Source organism: Emys orbicularis, chromosome 6 (genome assembly GCF_028017835.1).
Source record: "Emys orbicularis isolate rEmyOrb1 chromosome 6, rEmyOrb1.hap1, whole genome shotgun sequence".
In the NCBI taxonomy this organism is placed as follows: domain Eukaryota; kingdom Metazoa; phylum Chordata; order Testudines; family Emydidae; genus Emys; species Emys orbicularis.
In genome coordinates this window covers 2,120,905-2,142,832 of record NC_088688.1, presented here as the reverse complement: position 1 = coordinate 2,142,832, position 21,928 = coordinate 2,120,905, and the positions used below count along the sequence as shown (strand labels likewise).

The window sequence follows — 21,928 nt, the reverse complement described above, 5'->3', positions numbered from 1 at the left end:
TAGCCCAATTCCTGTTGAGTACTTAAATTTTATTTGCATCTCACATCCTTCACCATCAGCTGCCAATGTGAATGAGCATCTATCAGACGAATACCACTAAAAGAATATCATAGAATGGTCAGTCATGCTGTAAAACCATGCACTCTAGACTCTTCGATTCAGTGGCTGGTCACCCATCTGTACTTGCTTGTCTTGTTCACAGTGAGTGCCATAACTCCTCGGATCGGATCAAAGTGCGCGTCTGGGATGAGGATGATGACATTAAGTCTCGTGTCAAGCAGAGGCTGAAACGTGAGTCGGACGATTTCTTGGGGCAGACCATCATCGAAGTCCGCACACTGAGTGGAGAGATGGATGTATGGTACAATCTTGGTGAGTAGCTTTTCAGTCCTCTAATTTAGATTACAATCCTTGGTTTTGCTTACAAATGTATGGAACTTTCCTTACTAAATGAGGCCTGTTTGGGTTAGTAGCTCTCATAATCCTATGTGTGCATTAGTGTAATTTCCAAAGAACGTGTGACTTTGAGAAGGTGTGGTGGTGTGCTGTGGGGAGGGCTATCAGGCGGTGGTCTTCCCAGTGAAAAATGTGGGACAATACATGCTCTTTGGAGAATCATAAAGGCGCAGAGTGTTTTCTCTTTGCAAGCGTTTTTAATCACTAGAGCTGGGTGACATTTTTTCCATGAATAGTAGATTTCCTAAAAAATATAGTTTTGGTTGACCCGAAACGATTTGTGAATTTGACACAAATTTGCCAAGTAGTTTTGGCCACACACATTTTTTTTTTTTTTTTGAGATGTAGGGGGGCCATTCACAAAAAGGGGGAAACGCCTTTTAGCCTAACCCAGAGACTCTCAACACTTCCGTCTCCTATATCCATCTCTACCTCAGTCCAAGTGTGTACATTTTTAATATATAAGGCAACACCTCCTCCCTTTTTCCCCTGTCTATCCTTCCTGAGCAAGCTGTATCCATCCACACCAACATTCCAATCATGTGTATTATCCCACCAAGTTTCAGTGATGCCAACAATCTCATAGTTGTATTTATTTATTAGCACTTCCAGTTCTTCCTGCTTATTACCCATACTTCTCGCATTTGTATATAGGCATCTAAGATACTGGTTTGATCTTTCCTCCCAGTTTTGTCCTGACCCTCCTTTCTCTCTGCCAATATAGCCCACACTCCCTCTTGTTTCCGACCCATCTCCCAGGTCTCCATGTTCCCCACTTACCTGCGGGCTTTGCTCACCTGTCCCCGTCGAACCTAGTTTAAAGCCCTCCTCACTAGGTTAGCCAGTCTGTGTCCAAATAGGGTCTTTCCCCTCCTCGAAAGGTGAACGCCATCTCTGCCTAGCAGTCCTTCCTTGAATAGCATCCTGTGGTCGAGGAAGCCAAAGCCCTCCTGGCGACACCATCTTCGCAGCCAGGCATTCACCTCCATGATGCATCTGTCTCTGCCTGGGCCCCTACCTTTGACAGGAAGAATCGAAGAGAATACCACCTGCGCTCCAAACTCCTTCACCCGTACTCCCAGAGCCCTGTAGTCACTCTTGATCCGCTCAGTGTCACACCGCGCAGTATCATTTGTGCCCACATGGATGAGTAGCATGGGGTAGTAGTCAGAGGGCTGGATAATCCTCGACAATGCCTCCGTAACGTCTCGGATACGGGCTCCCGGCAGGCAGCATACCTCCCGAGATGAAATGTCAGGGCGACAGATGGGCGCCTCCGTCCCCCTCAGCAGAGAGTCTCCGACCACCACTACCCTACGTTTCCTATTCACAGTGGTGGCAGCAGACCTCCCAGCCTTAGGGGTACGAGGCTTCTCCTCCTTTACTGTAGGGGGTGATGCCTTCTTTCCTGTATCAAGAAGAGCATAACGGTTACCTATTACCACAGCGGGAGGGTTCGGAGCAGGGGTGGAGCACTGCCTGCTGCCAGAAGTAACCAGCTGCCAGTGTCCACCCTGAGCCATCTCCTCCTCCACCAGTGGTGTATCAGCAGTCCTGTGTACTGGGACAGCTACCTCAGCTGTCTCCACATGGACACTGTCCAGGAACTGCTCGTGGATTCGGATGCTTCTCAACCTAGCCACCTCCTCCTGTAGCTCTCCCACCTGCTGCCTGAGAGATTCCACCAGCAGGCACCTTTCACATTGGATGGTCCCCCCAGCCTGGATATCAGTAAGTGGAAATTGCAAGTTACGGTCTCTGCAAAACCACACCAGGATCTGGGTAGAAGCATCCATGCTCAGGCGCTCTGTCTGGCTACAGGCTCAGGTGGAGGAGACAGAAGCAGTGCTGGCACAGGTGTTGCGGGTCTTCCTAACCATCGTAAGCCTCCCTCTGTCAAACTCCCGTCTGCAGCCCCCTGTCCGCTGAAAGGGTTGTTTAAGCAAGAAGTTTTAGGTTTTAAGGGGAATAAAGGGAAAACAGATAGAACCGGCAAGATGGGATGGGATATGGCATAGAATGGGATATGGCATCTTTCACGTGTGGGTCATCAGTTCAAATCTGCCCCCAAATGATAGATAACTGAAAGTTTTAAGCATTAGAGAACTGTTCACTGGCCTATAAGAAATAAAGTATTGAATTTCAGTCCACTTCTTAGCAGACACAGGTGGCCCTCAGTTGGAATTAATTTGTTTGTTGGATGCTTACTCAGCGAAACCAGCGTCTGAACTCCTCTCTCATCCTTTGAGGTGCTCCTTGTGGGGTACGAGTTGCCAGGGCCTATGCTGTACCTACATTGTGAATAAACAGGCTTTCAATCTCAAGGGCTGTTAGATGAGCACATTTCACCAAGAGTTTGGTTTATCGTTTAAAAAAAAAAAAGTGAGAAGCAGGAAAGTGGGGAATCTTGAAGACTCATGTGAGGACACAGAGGACATCTTAGTGGAGGATGTTTCTCCTCATAGCAAGAAAAGTTAAGTAAAGCTCAGAGGAGTTAGTAACCTATTAAAGATGCTGCTCCCTTGCAGAGTGTTGGAAAAGGCACGAAGGACCAGCAGAGAAGAATTCTGAGATCCAGACTGGCAAAAATAAGATGGCCATACCCCAGACATTGTGGATTCCCACTGTTCCTCATTTTAGTGGTCAATTAATTGAGCAGGATCGGGAGGTGAGGGTTCATTCCAAAAAGATCTGTAGGTGGAATGAAATAGTTCGTTCTGTTAAGTCTGTATGAAAGGCTCCTTCAGTGAATTCTGACGAGTAATTTAAAGACAGTGTAGTCAATTCCACTCTCAAAGTCCCACTGGTTGTCAATGTGCAAAGAAACTCAGCACTGGATAGTCTCAATAATTCTAACCCTCAGCGCTTTAGTCATCTGTAATGGGAATTTGGTTTTTGATTTTTTGATTAGCTCAGATTAGGGATGCAGGCAGGTATATTTTATAGATTTCTGAAGTTATAACAGACTTTATTTACTGCACTACAAAGGAGCATTCATTTTTGAAATTGTTGCCGGGGTTGATGGGCAGCCTGTGTGGGTCACTAGGATTGTGGAGAAGTGGGTTTAAAGTCTGGAAAATTGGACCTGAGGCATGTTACCTTCTGTTGTACCCTGGCCACGTTAATGCAAGTGATGAAGATGGCAATCAGTGGGTATAATGTCCTCACATCCTAGAGCAGTATGTGCTTACATGGTGGAAGCATTTAACACCTCTATTTTTAGCATCGTTAACTGTTTTTCTTGTGCAGCAATAATTGAGGAACATTCAAATTTTGTGTAGAGGAAAATGCTCTGTTAGACACATCCGTTCTGTTGCAAAGCTCTAGACATATGTTTGAATTTGGGACAGGCTTGACTGCCAGCAAACATTTCTAATGCTCTGCTAAATTGTAGTTGGTAGCTTTTAGTCCTTTCCTGCCACAGCATCGGAGATGTGCTGACAGAGGAGTGGCTTACAATTCATTTCACTGTGTTCCAAGGCTTGAAGAGGCAACTCCTTCTTGTTCCATGAGTTCACTACTCCTGTCGTTACTGTAGAATCGTAGGGTTAGACGGGACTGCAAGGGTCATCTAGTCTAAACCCCTGCCAATCTGCAGGATTTGTTGTGTCCAAGACAGATGGCTATCCAGACTCTTTATAAAAACCTCCAGTGAAGGAGATTCCACAACTTCCTGAGGCAGTTTATTCTATTGTTCTACTGTTCTTACAGTTAGGAAGTGTATCCTGAGATTTAATCTAAATCTGCTGTGCTGTAGTTTGAACCCATTGCCTCTTGTCCTGCTCCCTATGGCAAGAGAGAACAACTTTTCTCCATCTTTTTTATAGCGGCCTTTCAAGTATTTGAAGACAGATCTTGCGGCTGTGAGCTATCTACATTTCCTCCATCCTCCTCTTCCGAACCCTCTTCCCTGTGTGTTTCTCCAGTGAGGGACTCATAGCACACGGTTGGGGTAGTGGTGGCTGCACCCCCTAGAATGGCATGCAGCTCGGCGTAGAAGCGGCATGTTTGCGGCTCAGCCCCGGACCTTCCGTTTGCTTCTCTGGCTTTGTGGTAGGCTTTCCTTAGCTCCTTAATTTTCACGCGGCACTGCTGTGCGTCCCTGTTATGGCCTCTTTCCTTCATGGCCTTGGAGACCTTTTCTAATATTTTGCCGTTTCGTTTACTGCTTCGGAGTTCGGCCAGCACTGATTCATCTCCCCATATGGCAAGCAGATCCCGTACCTCCCGTTCTGTCCATGCTGGAGCTCTTTTGCGATCCTGGGACTCCATCACGGTTACCTGTGCTGATGAGCTCTGCGTGGTCACCTGTGCTCTCCACGCTGAGCAAACAGGAAATGAAATTCAAACGTTCGCGGGGCTTTTCCTGTCTACCTGGCCAGTGCATCTGAGTTGAGAGTGCTGTCCAGAGCGGTCACAATGAAGCACTGTGGGATAGCTCCCGGAGGCCAATAACGTCGAATTCCGTCCACACTACCCCAATTCCGACCCCCTAAGGCCGATTTTATCGCTAATCCCCTCGTCGGAGGTGGAGTAAAGAAACCGGTTTAAAGGGCCCTTTAAGTCGAAAGAAAGGGCTTCGTCGTGTGAATGTGTCCAGGCTTAATTCAATTTAACGCGGCTAAAGTCGACCTAAACTCGTAGTGTAGACCAGGCCTAAGTATTATCTAGACCATCCCTGACAGATGTTTGTCCAACCTGCTCTTAAAAATCCCCACGGATGGAGATTCCACAACCTCCCTAGGCAATTTATTCTAGTGCTAAACCACCCTGATGGTTAGGAAGTTTTTCCTAATGTCCAATCTAAACCTCTCTTGCTGCAATTTAAGCCCATTGCTTCCTGTCCTATCCTCAGAGGTTACGAAGAACAATTTTTCTCTCTCCTCCTTGTAACAACCTTTTATGTACTTGAAAACCGTTATCATGTCTGCCCCGCCTCCCCCCTCCCCGGGCAACAAACTCAATGTTTTTCAATCTTCCCTCATAGGTCATATTTTCTAGACCTTTCATCATTTTTGTTGTTCTTCTCTGGACTTTCTTCAATTTGTCCACATCTTTCCTGAAATGCGGTGCCCAGAACTGGACACACTACTCCAGTTGAGGCATAATCAGCACGGCATAGAGCAGAATTACTTTTCGCGTCTTGCTTACAACACTCCTGCTAATACAGCCCAGAATGATGTTTGCTTTTTTTGCAACAGTGTTACACTGTTGACTCATATTTAGCTTGTGATCCACTATGACCCCAGGTCCATTTCCGCAGTACTCCTTCCTAGGCAGTCATTTCCCATTTTGTGTGCGTGCAACTGATCATTCCTTCCGAAGTGGAGTACTTTGCATTTGTCCTTATTGTAATCTGTCGAGACTCAGATGGTGTCCCTAGCTTCTGTTTGCCAGAAGCTGGGAATGGGCGACAGGGGATGGATCACTTGATGATTCCCTTTTCTGTTCATTCCCTTTTCGGCACCTGCCATTGGCCACTGTCAGAAGACAGGATACTGGGCTATATGGACCTTTGGTCTGACCTAGTGTGGCCGTTCTTATGTTAGATCAGAACATCTCAAATCAAAATACATTTTTGCATGCTGAGACTTGTAGTCTCCACAGGCTATAATGTCTATATTCAAGATAAGAGCCATTGTAGAGCTCATGGGCTGGATACATTTGTCCTTCGAGTCATACCTTGGCCACCACTACTGTAGGGGTAATGTTAACAGCATTTTACAAACATGGACCAAAACAAAGATGAACTTCAGTGAGTGGTATTTGTGCCTTCTGCCTATGGGAACCCACTCTGCTCTAGCCTCTTGTAATGGTGACACAGACATTCTCAGACATAGCCACATTACCCCTGTGTCTGACCATTTTCTCAATATGTCCCATAATTATTGACTGATGTTTGTATAGGGAAGGCTAACCCTAACCCAATCAACATTGAGAACAGTGAGCATCCCTGGAGCCAGCCTTGTGGACCTAGACCAGGTGCAGGCCTGAGGATTTACAAAGACAAAAGAACCAAAAGTGTCTGAATAGGGGAATCCATGGGGTGACCGACAATGGTCTGTAACTATGTAAGAGATGAAGAAAGAGCACAAGTTGTTATCCATTCCAGCAGGGGTATCTCACGAAAGGTGGATCCCAGCTTTCTAAACTGAACAAGCACTGTGTGGACTAACCTTTGGATGAGAAATACCTTGTTAGACAGGAAAGTCACTTGTTAATAAGTATAGGCTATAGATTTCATGTTGTACCTTTCTTTTACTTGTAACCTGGTATTTCCAAACCCTTATACTTGCATTTATTTGAATCTCTGTTTCAAACTCTGTTAAATAAAATTCAATTTGGTTTTGCTATGGACACGTCTAAGCACCTTGTGCCAAGGAGAGAGTTGAACTGAGGTGAAACCTATGAACTGGGGGGCAATGCTTCCACAGAGGCAGCGGATCCGTGTACATTGCAGGTATCCAGATGATAAGGGACTGGGCACTCACACGGAGCAAAGTGCGGTGTGTAAATTCTTAGCCTGCTGAAGGAAAGAGAGGGCTCATGGAGCCCCAAACGGAGCGCCTGTGTTGCCAGCACCTGGTGTCTGGGGAGAGTTTCCCCTGGTGGGCACTGACCGGGCTCCCTCCTGCTGTAAGAAGGTGGTAGCAATTCATCCCAGATGCCTCAGGTATCCCCAAAATGTGTGTCACAGGGTCCCATGGAACCTAACCTTTGGTAGCCTAACTCCAGGAAAAATTAAAACTGTGGGGCTTGGTGGTGCAGTGGGTTAGAATACCCTGTAGAGACTGGGTTCCAATTCTCATATGTGAAACAAGTAGAAATAAATTGGCCTGGATTATCATAGAATCTTAGAATATCAGGGTAGGAAGGGACCTCAGGGGGTATCTAGTCCAACCCCCTTCTCAAAGCAGGACCAACCCCAACTAAATCATCCCAACCAGGGCTTTGTCAAGCCTGACCTTAATTATGGTAGTCTCCAACACAAAACCACCACTGTCCCTCTGTGCCTGGAAGGCCAAGGCATAGAATTCCACAGGGTGCTGCAGACCTGTTTAAGGGCCTGGACTGGTATAACAAGGGCTTTAGCATGTGATCAAGGTACATGAGTAGAGCTATTGTCTTAATCCAACTGAAGTGAAGGTAAAATGTTCTGAAGTGCTCAAGTCCCCTTTTCAGAAGTGACTTAGGAACCTAAGTCAATGAGACTGAAGACATGTCTAACAGCAGTATCTGAGTTTGCACTAGGGAACCTTTTAGTGTGCATCTGCAGGGTTCACATGGGCAGTTAGTGCATGGCACGTTGGGACGTTGTAGATTTACACCCCAACTTGCCACAGAGTTAGTGTTCATGTAGTAGACATGCCCTTTGATGCCTACATGTCTAAATCAGCTTTGAAAATGGGTTGTAGTCTCCTAAATCACAGTTGCTTTTGAAAGTTTAACCCTTAGGCCTTGTCTACACCCAGCCGCTAGTTCGGCGGCTGGGAATCGAAGTTCCGGGTTCGATTTATCGCGTCTGGTCTGGACGCGATAAATCGATCCCGGAAGCGCTCGCCATCGACTGCGGTACTCCAGCTCGGCGAGAGGAGTACCGCGGAGTCGACGGGGAGCCTGCCTGCTGCGTGTGGACCGCGTCTGAACCGCGGTAAGTTCGAACTAAGGTATGTCGACTTCAGCTACGTTATTCACGTAGCTGAAGTTGCGTACCTTAGTTCGAAGTTGGGGGTTAGTGTAGACCAGGCCTTAGTCCCTTAATTTCATGATCACTAAATTCATTCTCAGATTCACATGCCCTCAAAAATGAAGGGTTTCAGCATGTTCTTTGGCTTTTCTAACCTGCACGTTAGTTGAGTGACTGTGCTGTGCCAGTGGAGCTGAAGGACTGGGTTGTACTTTTTTTTTTTTTTTTTCCCCAAGTGTTGAATTGTGCATCTCTGAAATACGCAGTTGTGTGTGAAACAGCACAAATATGTCATGGCACTTGTGTTCATTTGGTAAATGCAAATTTACACTAACACTTTGAAAAATATGATATTGAAGGGTCATATTTCACTTCAAAGTCAGCCCGGACTTCCACGTGTGTGTTTCTTTTACCGCATTGTGCTGCTATTGCCATGATGGCTCTTTCCTGTACAAAGAAACATATTTTTAACTTACTACTTATATTTCTTTCTAGAGAAAAGAACAGATAAATCTGCTGTATCTGGTGCTATACGCTTGCAAATCAATGTGGAAATAAAAGGAGAAGAGAAGGTGGCTCCGTATCATATTCAGTACACATGCCTTCATGAAGTAAGTAAGCCAAAGGTGGATAGTGCTAGTAGCTGTGCATTCTCTGTCCTAACCCCTGGCTTGGTAATGTTGCATGTATCCTGTGGCGTCTTCCCCATGAACTCTCTCAGCCTGTTTATATAAAGACCATAGTCTGTCCAGCTGTAACTATAAGCCTTTTTAAGCACATTAAGATGTGGCTAGCACTGCCTGTTTTAAGAAAGCTACTAAAGCTTTGCCCACGTACAAGGTGGGATATCTCGTCTTGGCTGGGTTAATTGTGTTGTGTTAAATTATGTTAATTGTCTTTTGAAATATTTTAGGGTAGCACTCTTTGGGGTGAAGCCCCTCTATTTATCCACTGAACAGGCAGAGTGCAGGCATTGGCAGTATAAATTTCCCCCACACTGCTGCACTGCTTTACTACTAGGGACCATTAGGGAAATAGAGGATAATCCAGTGTCCATGGCTGTTCAATCCTTGGTGTCTCTCTTGAGGTGAGCAAAAGTGGGCCAAGTACCTCTGGGAGGTGGAAGATTAAGGATAAAGAGGTGTCAACTAAATGTAATGGGCCGCCAAGCAGGTGTTACGATCAGATCGATCAGATCGTTGCTTTTTAGTTCAGTGGCAAATCTGTTTCTCTAATTGTCTGGGTTTTTTCCCCCTTCTGAATATGCAGGGTCATTCCCTTCCTCCTTTTAAAAGATCATTTCTTTCCTTCTTTTATCCAGTGATTCTGTATATCACAGACAAAACTGAGATGCTTTGCAGCTAAAATAATTAGATCAGGAGAAATCATAGGTTAAAGCAAAAAGTCCTGTGGCTCCTAATTAGATCATGAGATTTTTCATCACTTGATTTACACACGAAGGAGGCGAATGTCCTGAAGGCTTATGTATCTGTCTGTGATGTGAGTTGAGGAACACTGAGAAATATCTGCTGAACTGAGTGTGTGTTGATCACTGTACAGCAGCAGTGGATGAAAGCCTTTCCAGTGTAACTAGAGGAGGCTGAAAGTTGGGATGAATAAGGATGCGTAACTGATTCTTTTCTAAGTCCCAGTCAGTGGGGATATCGTTAGAAATATCCCTTTTCCCAAAGATCGTAATGATTAGAATGTTTGGCAAATAATGAATGCCTGGGAAAGGACCGTTACATTAGTTTAAACAGTTTGTCCGTTTTAAGTGATTTTTATCTCCCCTACAGAGCCTTTTAAGTTTCAGGAGACTAATCAGTTTGAGATTTTGCTGGAGCAAGAAAATACTTTCTTGCATCTTTTATGAAGTCCTTTCTTCAAGAGAACTTTCATTGCAGCCAGAGGGAATTCCCTTGGAGTAAAAGTTGCACAATTTGGCCCACTGAGGAGGGAGCTGCTTTTTCCCCCAAGTACCTTGCAATCTAATTAAATTACAAATGTAAAGTGGAGCTTTAAACCTTCGAAGGCTTTGTTCTGCACCTTGTTTAGGCAATGTCATCGCTTGTTCTTTGTGTGGCTGTTATTAGCTTGAAACATTGGAGAGTAAAGGCTTGTGTCTGCGTAGTGAAGTTTGTTGTGCCAGAATGATTAAGGAAGCTGTAGAATCATGGTGACATGACTGGCTAGCTTTCCATTCTGAGCACCTCAGACCACGGGGATCATTGTGAGTGGTCTGTGATGTGACGGGGAAGCTGAAAAAATCATTAAGCCACTTTTTGCACTGTTCTGTTAGGTAGTTTTACTATGGGCAGACTGCATCTGTTGAGTCAGGTGGGTGGCAGACGTGCAGTTTGTGAATCAAATATGCTTGTGAAGTTCCGTCCATTTTATTTTTATTTCTTTAGATTTATACAAAGTCGCATTAAGGACATATCCAAAGTTGTACATACCTTTAACAATTATTTCAAACCACAGCTTGCAGTTTCCCTTACCTTCAATACTGAGGTGTGGCCCATGGGGATGAAGACCTGTAGTTGCAGGCCACACCCTTGTGATAAAGGTCTGCTCCACTTCATGCACATTGGGTTTGGTCCTGGTGGCAGGTTGTCTGTGTTGTCCTTTGTTAACTTAAGTTTAAGCACTGATGGAATAGCTAAAGCTTTATTCACTCAGAGTATGAGCGAGTTATTTATACTGGTGGGTGAAATTATAGGGATGAATTTGTGGAATCCTGTCATGGATGCTGTGGAGAAAAACTGAGATAAATTAAAAACAAACAAACAAAAAACCCCAGCAAATAAGAAAAAATAGGAGATGGGTGTTTCAGCTGTTCTGTCTCCAGGATGGTTCCAAGTCGGTCACATTGCGCTCAGCCTGAGAGGCTTCCAATACATCAGGTTTAATTTAGTTTGTTTCCATTTCAGAACCTCTTCCACTATCTCACAGACATTCAAGGGAGCGGGGTGGTGAAGATCCCTGATGCCAAAGGAGATGATGCCTGGAAGGTGTATTTTGATGAGACAGCCCAAGAGATAGTGGATGAATTTGCAATGCGTTATGGTATAGAAACAATATACCAGGCTATGACGTAAGTTACTCTCCTTGTGTTTCTCATACAGAACCCTTGCTGTAGTTAGTTTATTTAATCTCAAAGGGAAGCGTTCTAAATGTGTTGGTTACTCAATATCTTTAGGATGGCTGGCATGGCCTGTGATTTCCCATCTGGCTCTGCTGGCTACTGTCCTTTAAGTTTATTGTGAGTAGGAAAGGGCTGTCATGCTCTGAGCCATTAGCTTCCTCAAAGGCTAGAAATCAGTGGGTAAAGAAGGATCAGGACTGAGGGACTCAGTAAACCCACAGCTGGCTGATAGTCCTGCCCCTTGAATTTCAGATCTAAGCAGCCATATCCAGTGTTAGCAAAAATAACAGGAGTACTTGTGGCACCTTAGAGACTAACAAATTTATTAGAGCATAAGCTTTCGTGGGCTACAACCCACTTCTTCGGATGCATATAGAGTGAACCATATATACATATTTACAGACTAACACGGCTGCTACTCTGAAACATATCCAGTGTTGTTGATGTAAATAAGCAGGAGCTTGATTCCCAGAGGTAAACCATTGGTGTTGTAAGACTCTGGGTCCTCCATTAATTGACCGCTGAGTTATTTAAAATGTGTCATCCCTACCCCCAAATAAAAATGTCTAGTGGGGATGAGGAAGAAGGGTATTTGTGACCCAAATTTAACACCAGTGCTCTTTCATGGTGATCAAAGAATCCTGTGTCAAGAACCAGAACAATCAGTTTTTAAGTTGTGGGATTTGACAAAGGCGATGACCTGGTTTGCTCTGTTTGAAACTAGACTAGTTCAATTCTTGGTTTCCTGGGGGCCTTTCCTGAACACTAAGCTCTGACTTGGGTTCCTAATGAACTCTGCTTCTTCCTGCAGACCACCAATTGTATTGCATTTGCTTTTTGTCTTCAGTGAAATATTGAATGAGGCAGATTAGCTTGAAGAAACTCACCTTTGAAGTTGAAGTTTCAGTTCTGGGGCATCCTGAAGCCCTTGAACTGAATGTATTCCACAGACAGTTCTCCATGCGGATATCTTCATTTTCTGCCAGTCGAACCATTATAACCAAAGTGGAAAGGAATTACTGAAATTAGAGCTGTGCTAGCCAGCCCCAGATGTTCTTTGCTCACATATAGTGTTTATGGGTTTCACCAGTTATGCTACATCTTTAAGAACTGCTAAAAAGTCCATTCCTTCACAAACCCTGATCGCAGCTTTCTGCCGGGAATTGAGCTTTTCAGTTTTTCAGAAGAATAAAAGTAGTTTGAGATCCTTCTTTCTTCCATAAACGTATCTGTGAAAGACACAGGTAGAGAGATGGTCCGTCTGTCTGTCTGTCTATATTTTTATACAGTACTAGTTGAGTGCCTGAACTACCAGTAGACCAGCAAGGTATCCACCATATCGAACTAATTCAATGGCATCTATTTATCTGAAACATTTGATTCTTAAATAGTTTCATGTAAAGCCCTGTCAATTTACTTGGAAGGTGAGTAGCAGGGAAGCTAATGACTGTGTGTTGCCTTAGGAGGACACAGAGATTATGATCTGTTTCACGTTTAAAAGAATCTCTCTGGAATTTGTAGCAGAAGTTCTAACAAGTTTCTGACACACAGATGCTCTTCTCTTGTGTCATGTCTTATAATATTATCCCTTTTTAAAGTACTGTTTTTCCTTATTTATACCAGCTTTTCTTTGGTTGTTTACTTTAATCACTCCTCAAGACCAAATGCTGGTGGAATAATTTTAAGATTTCCTGTAAGAGATTTCCTTACACTTTAATGAGAGCAATTATATGAGAAAATGCAAATGAGACAACATACTTCCTGCAGGATGACAGGATTAGCCCTAAAGAATCAAAACAGTGTCTGTACAGCACAAAGATACTGGTATGCAGATCCTTCTGCACTCAAGGCAGGGAGTGGATTGCAGTTCCTGCTGGCACGCCACTTAGGAAGTCACTGACTATTGGAAGGAGCAGTATGGTTTGCAGGTCTCCTTGTATCAGGCATTGTCTCAGAATCACTGTATCCTGGAGCAACAGCATAATCTCCGGATAGGACTTATCAGTACATTGCCAAATTGAGAGGCTGTTATGTCACATTTCCAGGGCCATGCTAAAAGCATTTATTTTGCTGTTACCAGCTGGTATCTTTGCAGAAAAGCCAGGTGTTGGACAATGGAGACTTGTCAAGAAGGTGAAATTCTGGATTACAGCTACAGCCCTCATTGATGTGGTACTTTTAGCAGGGTGTTGCTAATATTAATGGGGTGGAAATAGCTGAAAGAATCAACTCTATAGCTCTGCTTTTCCCCAAGGGCCAGAAATAACCTTGTAAACTATAGAGCATCTTTGCGTCTTCTTCATAACTGACCTTGCTTATGCTGTTCCAGGCACTTTGCATGTCTGTCCTCCAAGTACATGTGTCCAGGAGTGCCAGCTGTGATGAGCACCTTACTGGCCAATATCAATGCCTACTACGCGCACACTACTGCATCCACAAACGTGTCTGCTTCTGACCGCTTTGCAGCCTCAAACTTTGGGGTATGTTTCAGTGTTAACTGTCCTGCTATGCTACTGTTACAGTTTTACTTGCTTGGTTTGCTTATGGCTTTCACTGATGTTAAAGTGAATCACTAGTTCTGGTGAAGGAACATTATATCCTTGGATGGTGCAATGGGACTCTTCTGTATGAAGAATTAACACAATTGATGAGGACTTGTTCATCCTGTATCATGATTAGCTACTAATCAGTATAATGCATTATGATGCTTGCATTTCTGTGCTCCAGTAACACCAGAGTACAAATGGTGTGGAAAGGAGCAAACTGTATTGAACACTGCATGGGACACTGTAGATAATGTATACCGTGAGATATGATGGTTTCAGAACTTAAATTAGCAGCTTCTTTAAAAGTCTGTCTCCAAACAGCTGCTGCGCTTGATGTTTGTGTATCTCAGGTTCTGCTCTCTTGTGGGGGAAACTCTATACTGATATATTAAGACATGGATTGTACTGTCCAGTCCCCACTGCCCTCCCATTCAGTTGTTTTCCCTGTAATATGCAGTAGAGATTGGGCTTTTTAAAGTTGTCCGAATGGGGTTTGGGACAGGCCATGCTCTGTTAGGGGAGAGAGTACATCTGACTGAAGGGGAGATGGCTTCTGTGCCGAACCAGCACCCAGCCAGAGGTTGGGCCCCAACTAAGGTAGAGATTGGAGCTCGACCAAAAATTTTAAATGCATTTTTCAAGCACTGAAACGATCCACAATTTCGGGTCGACCTTCGTGGATCATTTTGGTCAACTCCCCCCCCTGAAAACAAACATTTGTTTTGAATTGACATTTTGTTTTGAAAATGTTTCAAATGAAATGAAATGTTGGCAGTTTTTTGTTTGGCAAGAAAAAAACAAAAACGAAAGTCTAACTTACGAGAGCTAGGGCCCGTATCACTGGTTGGAACCCGTCTGGAAATAAGTCTCTCTTTTAAATGTGATCACTATGTACCTGCAACCATGCAGATCAATAGCTGGAATTCATCCATCAGTTTCAATAAGTTTATTTGTGGTCTTGTATTCTCTCTCTACTTGAATGGTACATATGTCTCCTTTAAGTGATGAAGGGGAAATTTCCTGACCCTTCTAATGTTATACTGGAATTACTGTTGCATCAAGTTTAGGAGTAAATTCAGAGATCTGAAGCAATTATTATCTTCCCTCCAAGTTTGCACAATAGAATAAATCCATATAGCTTCCTTCCACTCTTCTCTGATCCAGTTCTTGGGCAGCACTCTAGTTATTGGGAGTGTTGATTAGATCTAATTTTCTGTGATGGAGCATGAGGTTATTTACTATTTTTTTTTTCTGACCAACAGAAAGAAAGGTTTGTTAAACTGCTGGACCAGCTGCACAATTCACTCCGTATTGACCTCTCTATGTATAGGGTAAGTGCCTATAAATGGCGTATTTTCAGGCTCTCTTGTGTAGAGCATGGATTTTCTCCAGTGAATCTCCCTATTTTGGGCATTTTTGTGACATATGGAATCTCTGTCACCCACTAATTCTTCAGATACACAATTAAACCATTCCCTTTCTTGCATGTTCGCCACCTCAAGCCCTTCGATCAGCACTTGGAAATAGTCTGAGGGTTGAGAACTGTGCTGACCTTTGCTACTCTCCCAACATACTGTCAGAATAAACTAGTCCCTTTGAGTTAAATATCAGCAGTAACCCCAAGTAGGCTTTGAAGGACATACAGAGCAGCTCTTATTTTGTAGGTGTCACAACCTGGCCCAGTCTCTATTGGGAGTAGACCCAGCAACTTGGTCCTATGTGCTTCCAAGCCAACTGGGGCTGGCTAGAGTTTGGTCAGTGTTCCAGATCTGGATCTGTAAGGGCACTCCCAGGTTCAGTCCCCTTGTCTGAGACCTTCCTTGGAACATGGGACTGTCCATTGAAGCCACCCCAGACCCTGGAACAAGTCCCTCAGACCACCCAAGCCCCTAGTTGCGTAGCTATGATCCATGAAAGCTCCACCTAGGTTGTGGGCACTCTGGTTTCTAGTTTAACCCCTTCAGGGAAACAAGGAACATAAGTTTAGCAAAGGGATTTCTTAATCACAGTCAATTTATTCTTAAAAGCACTAGAGTTAAAGATCTTTGAAAAATAACAAAATTCCCGAGATGCACCCATCCCTGTTAGCCTGATCTCATCCCGTCTGTGAGTCTGAGGTCTTGTCAGCATTTCAAACTAAGCAGATTCCCTCCTGCCTTCTCTGTCTCCAACCACCACTTTGTGTAGGTGGCAATGAATGGCCACCCTTTTAATACAGTCTCTCCCTCTCCTTTTGCCATGTGCTCAGCTGAAAAGCTTGTCTCTTCCTGCCAGCCTCTGTGTAGAAAATCCATTGTTCCCTGGAGTTTGGCCAGAAGTTGAGATAATCAAAATTGTTGGCCCTAGATTGCTCTATGATTGCTTCTGCATGATAGTCCCTGAACAAGATGTCAACCACCTTTCCTGGGCAGAGTAGCCATTCGGGTTATATCGGAATAGATTTGCCTTGGGCAAGGGCTGCTCATGTTCAGCACAACCAGAAAATGGACGTTACAATAGAAAATGGAGTTCGCAATTCAATACAGAAATATCTCATTCTGTCATACTCTGCACTTAGCAGGGGAGGAGACTGAGACTGAAATATACACCATCTATTATAATTTGGGATGAATATCCAGCCAGATCTTAATTGGTGCAGCATTTCTGACTTCACTATTCAACATAGAGCATGTCTTTGTGGCTAATCTGCATTTGTTGCGTGTGTACATGGTGGGGAAGGCTGGAAGGGCGTCTACAACCAACGTTGTTTAAAAAAAGATCTTTTAAAAAAGCCTGTCTCTCTACCTCCCAGAAAAGCTGATTTCCAGTAATGTCCCGTGGTGCTTGGGGGTTGAATTGTAGTCTGTGTGTTCTGAGTGGAGAGAAATCTTTTGACAGCCACCCTGCGTGCACACAAGACACATTCTAATTCTGTTAGAAGTACCACTGGGAAGCATATAATTATAAATAGTAGAATGATACTCTTTATGATTGGGAGGGAAAAGTTAATCCTTGGATGAGATGTTAGTTCATTCTGCCAAAAATAGTAGTATAGTGTGAGCGCTGTGGTAAAATGTAATTAGATCTAATTTGTAATGTCGAGAGTTGATTGCATAAATGGATTCCTGATTGATTTTTCTTACAGAACAGCTGATGTTTTTTCAAGGATAGCTCTGACATAAGTCATCCTCTGATAATTAGGTGTTTTGGAGCATGTTATGTTGGCATGTATGTTATTTAATACAAGCCAGTTATTGCTTGCTGTTTGTCTAACTCTTGCTTACTGGCTTACGTAAGGCAGAAGAAAATGAGTCTAGTTTTGAGAGTGTCCTGTTTAAAAATTTTTGCCAGATGTTTTGAGCCATGAGTACCTCTTCAGTTCACAACACTAACCCAATGATTGTAACTAAATCTTGTCTTGTAGAAATTTTTGTTACTGGTGAGTCCTCCAAGCACAGGGGAGGGCATGCACATGTTAGCTTGAAAAGGGGGTTGTCTTCATAGGCTTATTCTTCTTAGCTGTTTATGCAGATCACGTTGAATCCTACCAACTTAAATTAGCTACTTTGAATTAATACCTGAGTGCCCCAGCTAGTGCCAGGAGATGGCAGATAGGATCTCTCTGCAACTCCTCTGTTGTAATTATTTTGACAATCAATGCAGATATCAATAAGGTGTCTGGATGAGGTTGACTTTGCAGCAGAACCAATGAATGCATTATAAAGGATATTTCCGTCCACTCTTCTGTTGCAACTGCATCCCACCCGCCCTCTCAAGCATGTTCAGGGCTCGTCTACATGAACCTTCAGTTCATGGCAAACTGGAGTGTAAATCTACTCCACATTACTCTGCCGCACACTATGAGTCCATGGGGACCCTGCTGTCACGCATGTAGAGTTGTTCTTCAAGTGCTGGTCCCTATTTGTACTCCACTGTGGGGTGCAGGTGCTCTCTAGGCATCTGAGACCAGAAGATTTTTGCTATTAGTGTCCTCTAGTCTGTGCCTGTGCAGTTCTCCATGTGCTGTACACCAGGGGTATAAAGTAGCAGTGTGGACTGACCGCCTTTCCGATTTCCTTCTACTACCTATGGTGTGTTGGAAAGCTCCAGTGTCCAGCAAACTTGCTTCCTTCCTAATTACCTGAAAATAGTTATAGAATAGTTTATAGATTAGTATTTGAGTTAGTATAGTTAGTGGGACTCTTCTCTCTCCCCCTCCCCCCACCCTCCTGTCTGTACTCTTCGAGGTGATCATTATGCCCAGTGTAATGGGATGTTCACCCCACATTACCCTAGAGGGGGGTTGGTGGGGCTGAGAAGGGACCAATTAACCAGATGGGCTACTGCTGTGGGGTAATAGGTGGCCTAAGTAACCCCTGAATGATGAAGGAGCCATCTGAGAAGGAACACGCGGGGCTAGGATAAAGCCAGGAATTTGGCAGCAGAAAAGGGCTCCAGTGAGGGATCTGGCAGCCCACTCTCTGGACATTAGAGAGGGAAGGAAGGAAACTGGGGGGAGAGGCAGTCTTCCTCACTGTCCTGATGGTGGCACTTCCCCAGTGGCTGTTAGGGGAGCCTGGGCCTGCCCTCTTCTCTGGGTTCCAACTCAGTGACCTTCTAATCAGTGGCCAAGCTCTGCACCATCTTAAACCTTGCTGCAGTTTCCCTAAGCCTTTTCCTACACCCTCTCCCTTTAGGTTTCCTTCCTTCCCTCTTTAATGTCCAGAGGGTGGCTGCATGCTCCTCCATTGCAGCTCTTTTCTACTGCCAACGTCCGGGCTTTATAATCCAGCCTACTCCTGCTTGTTCAGTTACGGCTGGCTCTCATGCCACGTGCAGCCAGGTACCCTAATTGGCCCCTTGGGGCCCCATTAACCCCTTTAGGGCCTGTGTGGGGTACACACTGCATCACATCCAGTATCCTGGGCTTCAAAAACTGTGCCTCATGCCCCAGATCATTCCTGGTCAGTGACCACCTTGTCTGGTGCCTCTGTTGCCTTGGGGAGGCCCATGTCCCCTCCAAGTGCTCAATCTGCAACTCCTTCCCTCCTGGAACCCCTGAGGCACATGAGTACCGACTGTGGTTCTTCTTCATGGAAGAGCAATGAGGTCCCACTCATATCCCAGCCTGGGAGAATTCCTTGCAGCGGGCAGACAGACCCCCTGTACATTTGGAGAAGGAGTTGCGGAGTGCTCCACCAGGCTGCGTATCCTCGACTATCAACAGTGGCAGGAGTAAGTCGTCGTCCTCTTCTAAACAGAAGCACGAGGAAAGTCCTCTCATAAGAAGAAGGATAAATTCACATGAGAACCATCATCTAAGAGAACCACCTCCTGTACACACAAGTCGTCTGGGACTTCATATTACAGTACTGCAGCAATGTTTTCAGTGTACGGCACTGAAACCCCAGCTCCGAAGAGCAAGTCTACTCCAAAACCACCGCGTGCTGCTCCGCTGGTACCATCTATGGAACCTCTGAAACAGACACATTGATTGCATCCAGCACCAATGGCACCATGGCACTCCGGTAGGGAGTCCTCAGTACTGAGAATTCCAACCAAATTGACTCTAACGGTGCAGACAGAGACCAGCTTTTGTTCCCCCTCTTCAGGGGACAAATTTACCACCCAGGAAGTCCTCCTTGTCCTGCAAGATGCTGAATCACCCCTCCTTTCGGGTGCCGTTACCTCTACAGACATCTTGACCCTGTCTTTTCACAAGTGGCTACAAGGAGGTCTTTCTTCCCAGACCTTCTCCCAATCAGGGTACTGCTAAATCAACACTACCACCTGTTCTTATGGACACCCATTCCCTGATACCATCAACTAGCAGAGAGGTGGCCAAGCAGCTGAATCTATCAGCACCACCCATGGAACAAGATCCTACCTTCTGATTTGATGGCATGGACGTGGGTGAGAGAATGCCACCTCCCACAATAACACACAATCTCAGTCCAGACATGGTATCAAGAGTCTCATGGGCTCCATAAAAATCGTATAGAATGGATTATCCTCCATATGAACTTAAGTACCCCATGCCTTGGGATTGGGATGCACCCCAACCACCATGTAACCAATCCCATTGGTCCTACTGGGGTCCATATACGTGTTGCTCTGAATCAGTTTGCTCTAGATGAGACTTGCAGCATTACTCTCCTCAGATAGAGGAAGCGGGCTCCTCATAAAATGATAGAAGAGAAGTATCCAGAGACATCTCCAGAACTGTTAAATTACACCTACCTCCTCTTCACCTTCTGATGACATCAAGCAATATTAAGACCTGCTGAAGAGGGTTGCAGAGATGCTCCAAATCCCTTTAGAGGAAATAATATTGGTCACAGCATGGGACCCAGCAAAATCGCATTGCCTATTAATGAAGCAGTCTTGGAACCAGCAAAGGTGGTGTGACACACATCAACCCACGTATGCTCCACCCTTAGATGGACAGAGAAAAAATACTTAGTTACAGGCAAAGGGGTGGAATTTTTATTCACTCATCCAGTGCCTAACTCCTGGGTAGTCCAAGCAGCCTCAGAGAAAAGCTGACTGCACCAGTTGAAATCAGCTTTCCAATAAGGAAGCTAAGTGCTTGGACTTTTCCTCCACCAGCCTAAAACCCAGATTAGCGAATTGTCAGGCACTTATGGCCAAGTACATCTTTGTGAACTACAATAAATTGACAAACTTTTCAGATAATCTCCCCAAAGAGCTCCAGGGATAGTTTGAAGCTCTCATTGAGGAAGGAAAGCTGATTGTGAGATCATCAGACTACTACTACAGTTGAAATGACCTCCTGGTAAATGGCCACTGCAGTGGTTGTGATGAGAGCATCACTGCTTCAGTCATCCAAGTTCCTGAGAGAAGTCCAGTCTACTATTGAGGACTTAGCCTTTGACAGGAGCAAACTTTATAGTGAAAGGACAGACTAGTCCCTTCATTCATTAAAAGATTCTTGGGCAACCCTCCATTCGCTTGGGATTTATACACCAGCACCCAAGACGAAGTTCCATAAGTTGCAACCTTCTAGACAAAGAACAACTGCACAACTATTTGTCCATCACAGACGTTACAAACTCTCAAGGAAGTGTCAGAGGCTACAAAGATTCAGGCAGACTGTGTTTCCTGCTTCTATCCCCCAAACCCAACAGTCAACAAGGAAACCATTTTGTTGGGTCTGTCAAGGAGCTGCGAACCAACTCTACTGCCAAGTTTTCCTTTCCTTAGCCCATTTCTCCAACAACTGGCAAAGCATCGCATCCAAGAAATGGGTGCTTGTTATCATCTATGCAGGATACACAATAGAATTTTTCTCTCCCTTTCCCCATCCTTTATCCCTGATTCCTCTTCAGGGATCACTCTCAGGAAGAAATGCTCTCTCAGGAAATAAGACTCCCATCTGCAACTGGGAGCCATGGAGCCTGTTTCTCTCCAATACCAAGGAAAAGGGTTCTGTTCAAAATATTTCCTGGTCCCCAAGAGAAAAGGAGGGTGGAGACCTCTCTGAGATCTGTGGCAACTCAGTGTCTGCATCTGAGCCATGCACTTCAGAATGGTAACTTTGGCAGCAGTAAATCCTATCATTGACCAAGGGAAACTGGTTCACAGCTCTCAACGTGAAGGATGTCTTCTTCCACATAGATATCCACCCTGCACATGGGAAATTTCTCATGTTCACCTTGGATTCGAACCATGACCAATACAAGAGTCTTCCCTTTGGCCTGACCACAGCTGCAAGTGTTTTCACAAAGGTGATAGCAGCTCACCTCCACTGCAAGGGTGTTTTGATTTTTCCATATCTCGATGCTGGCTACTGATGGAGAGATCTTTCCAAGGGATCCAATCAGCAACAGCGGCTCTCCTCAAGCTGCTGCTGTGATCACTAGGCATCTCTGTAAACGAAGGGAAGTTGGTGTTCTCCCACAGGCAATAGAATTTATCAGCACAATACTGAACTCCATCACAGCAAGAGCCTACCTTCCAAGAGACCGATTTCTCAACATGAAAGCACTGGTCACGTGCTAGTCATGAAGCTTTGGGCTACTACACAAACATCAGTTTGGGAGTGTCTTGCTCTCCTAGGGGCAGGCTGCCAGCGCTTATGTAACACTGTTCCCA

The 21,928-nt window shown here is 44.7% G+C and overlaps 1 protein-coding gene across 1 annotated transcript in view; it reads left to right on the top strand.

Annotated features, from left to right (window-relative positions):
- UNC13B (unc-13 homolog B) overlaps positions 1 to 21,928 on the top strand; it is a 308,551-nt gene that overhangs the window by 197,452 nt on the left and 89,171 nt on the right. Inside the window, exons 16-20 of the mRNA XM_065406871.1 lie at positions 203 to 372; positions 8,639 to 8,754; positions 11,074 to 11,237; positions 13,618 to 13,768; positions 15,097 to 15,165. Coding sequence (XP_065262943.1) covers positions 203 to 372; positions 8,639 to 8,754; positions 11,074 to 11,237; positions 13,618 to 13,768; positions 15,097 to 15,165 — 670 coding nt within the window. The remainder of the gene's footprint in view (positions 1 to 202; positions 373 to 8,638; positions 8,755 to 11,073; positions 11,238 to 13,617; positions 13,769 to 15,096; positions 15,166 to 21,928) is intronic.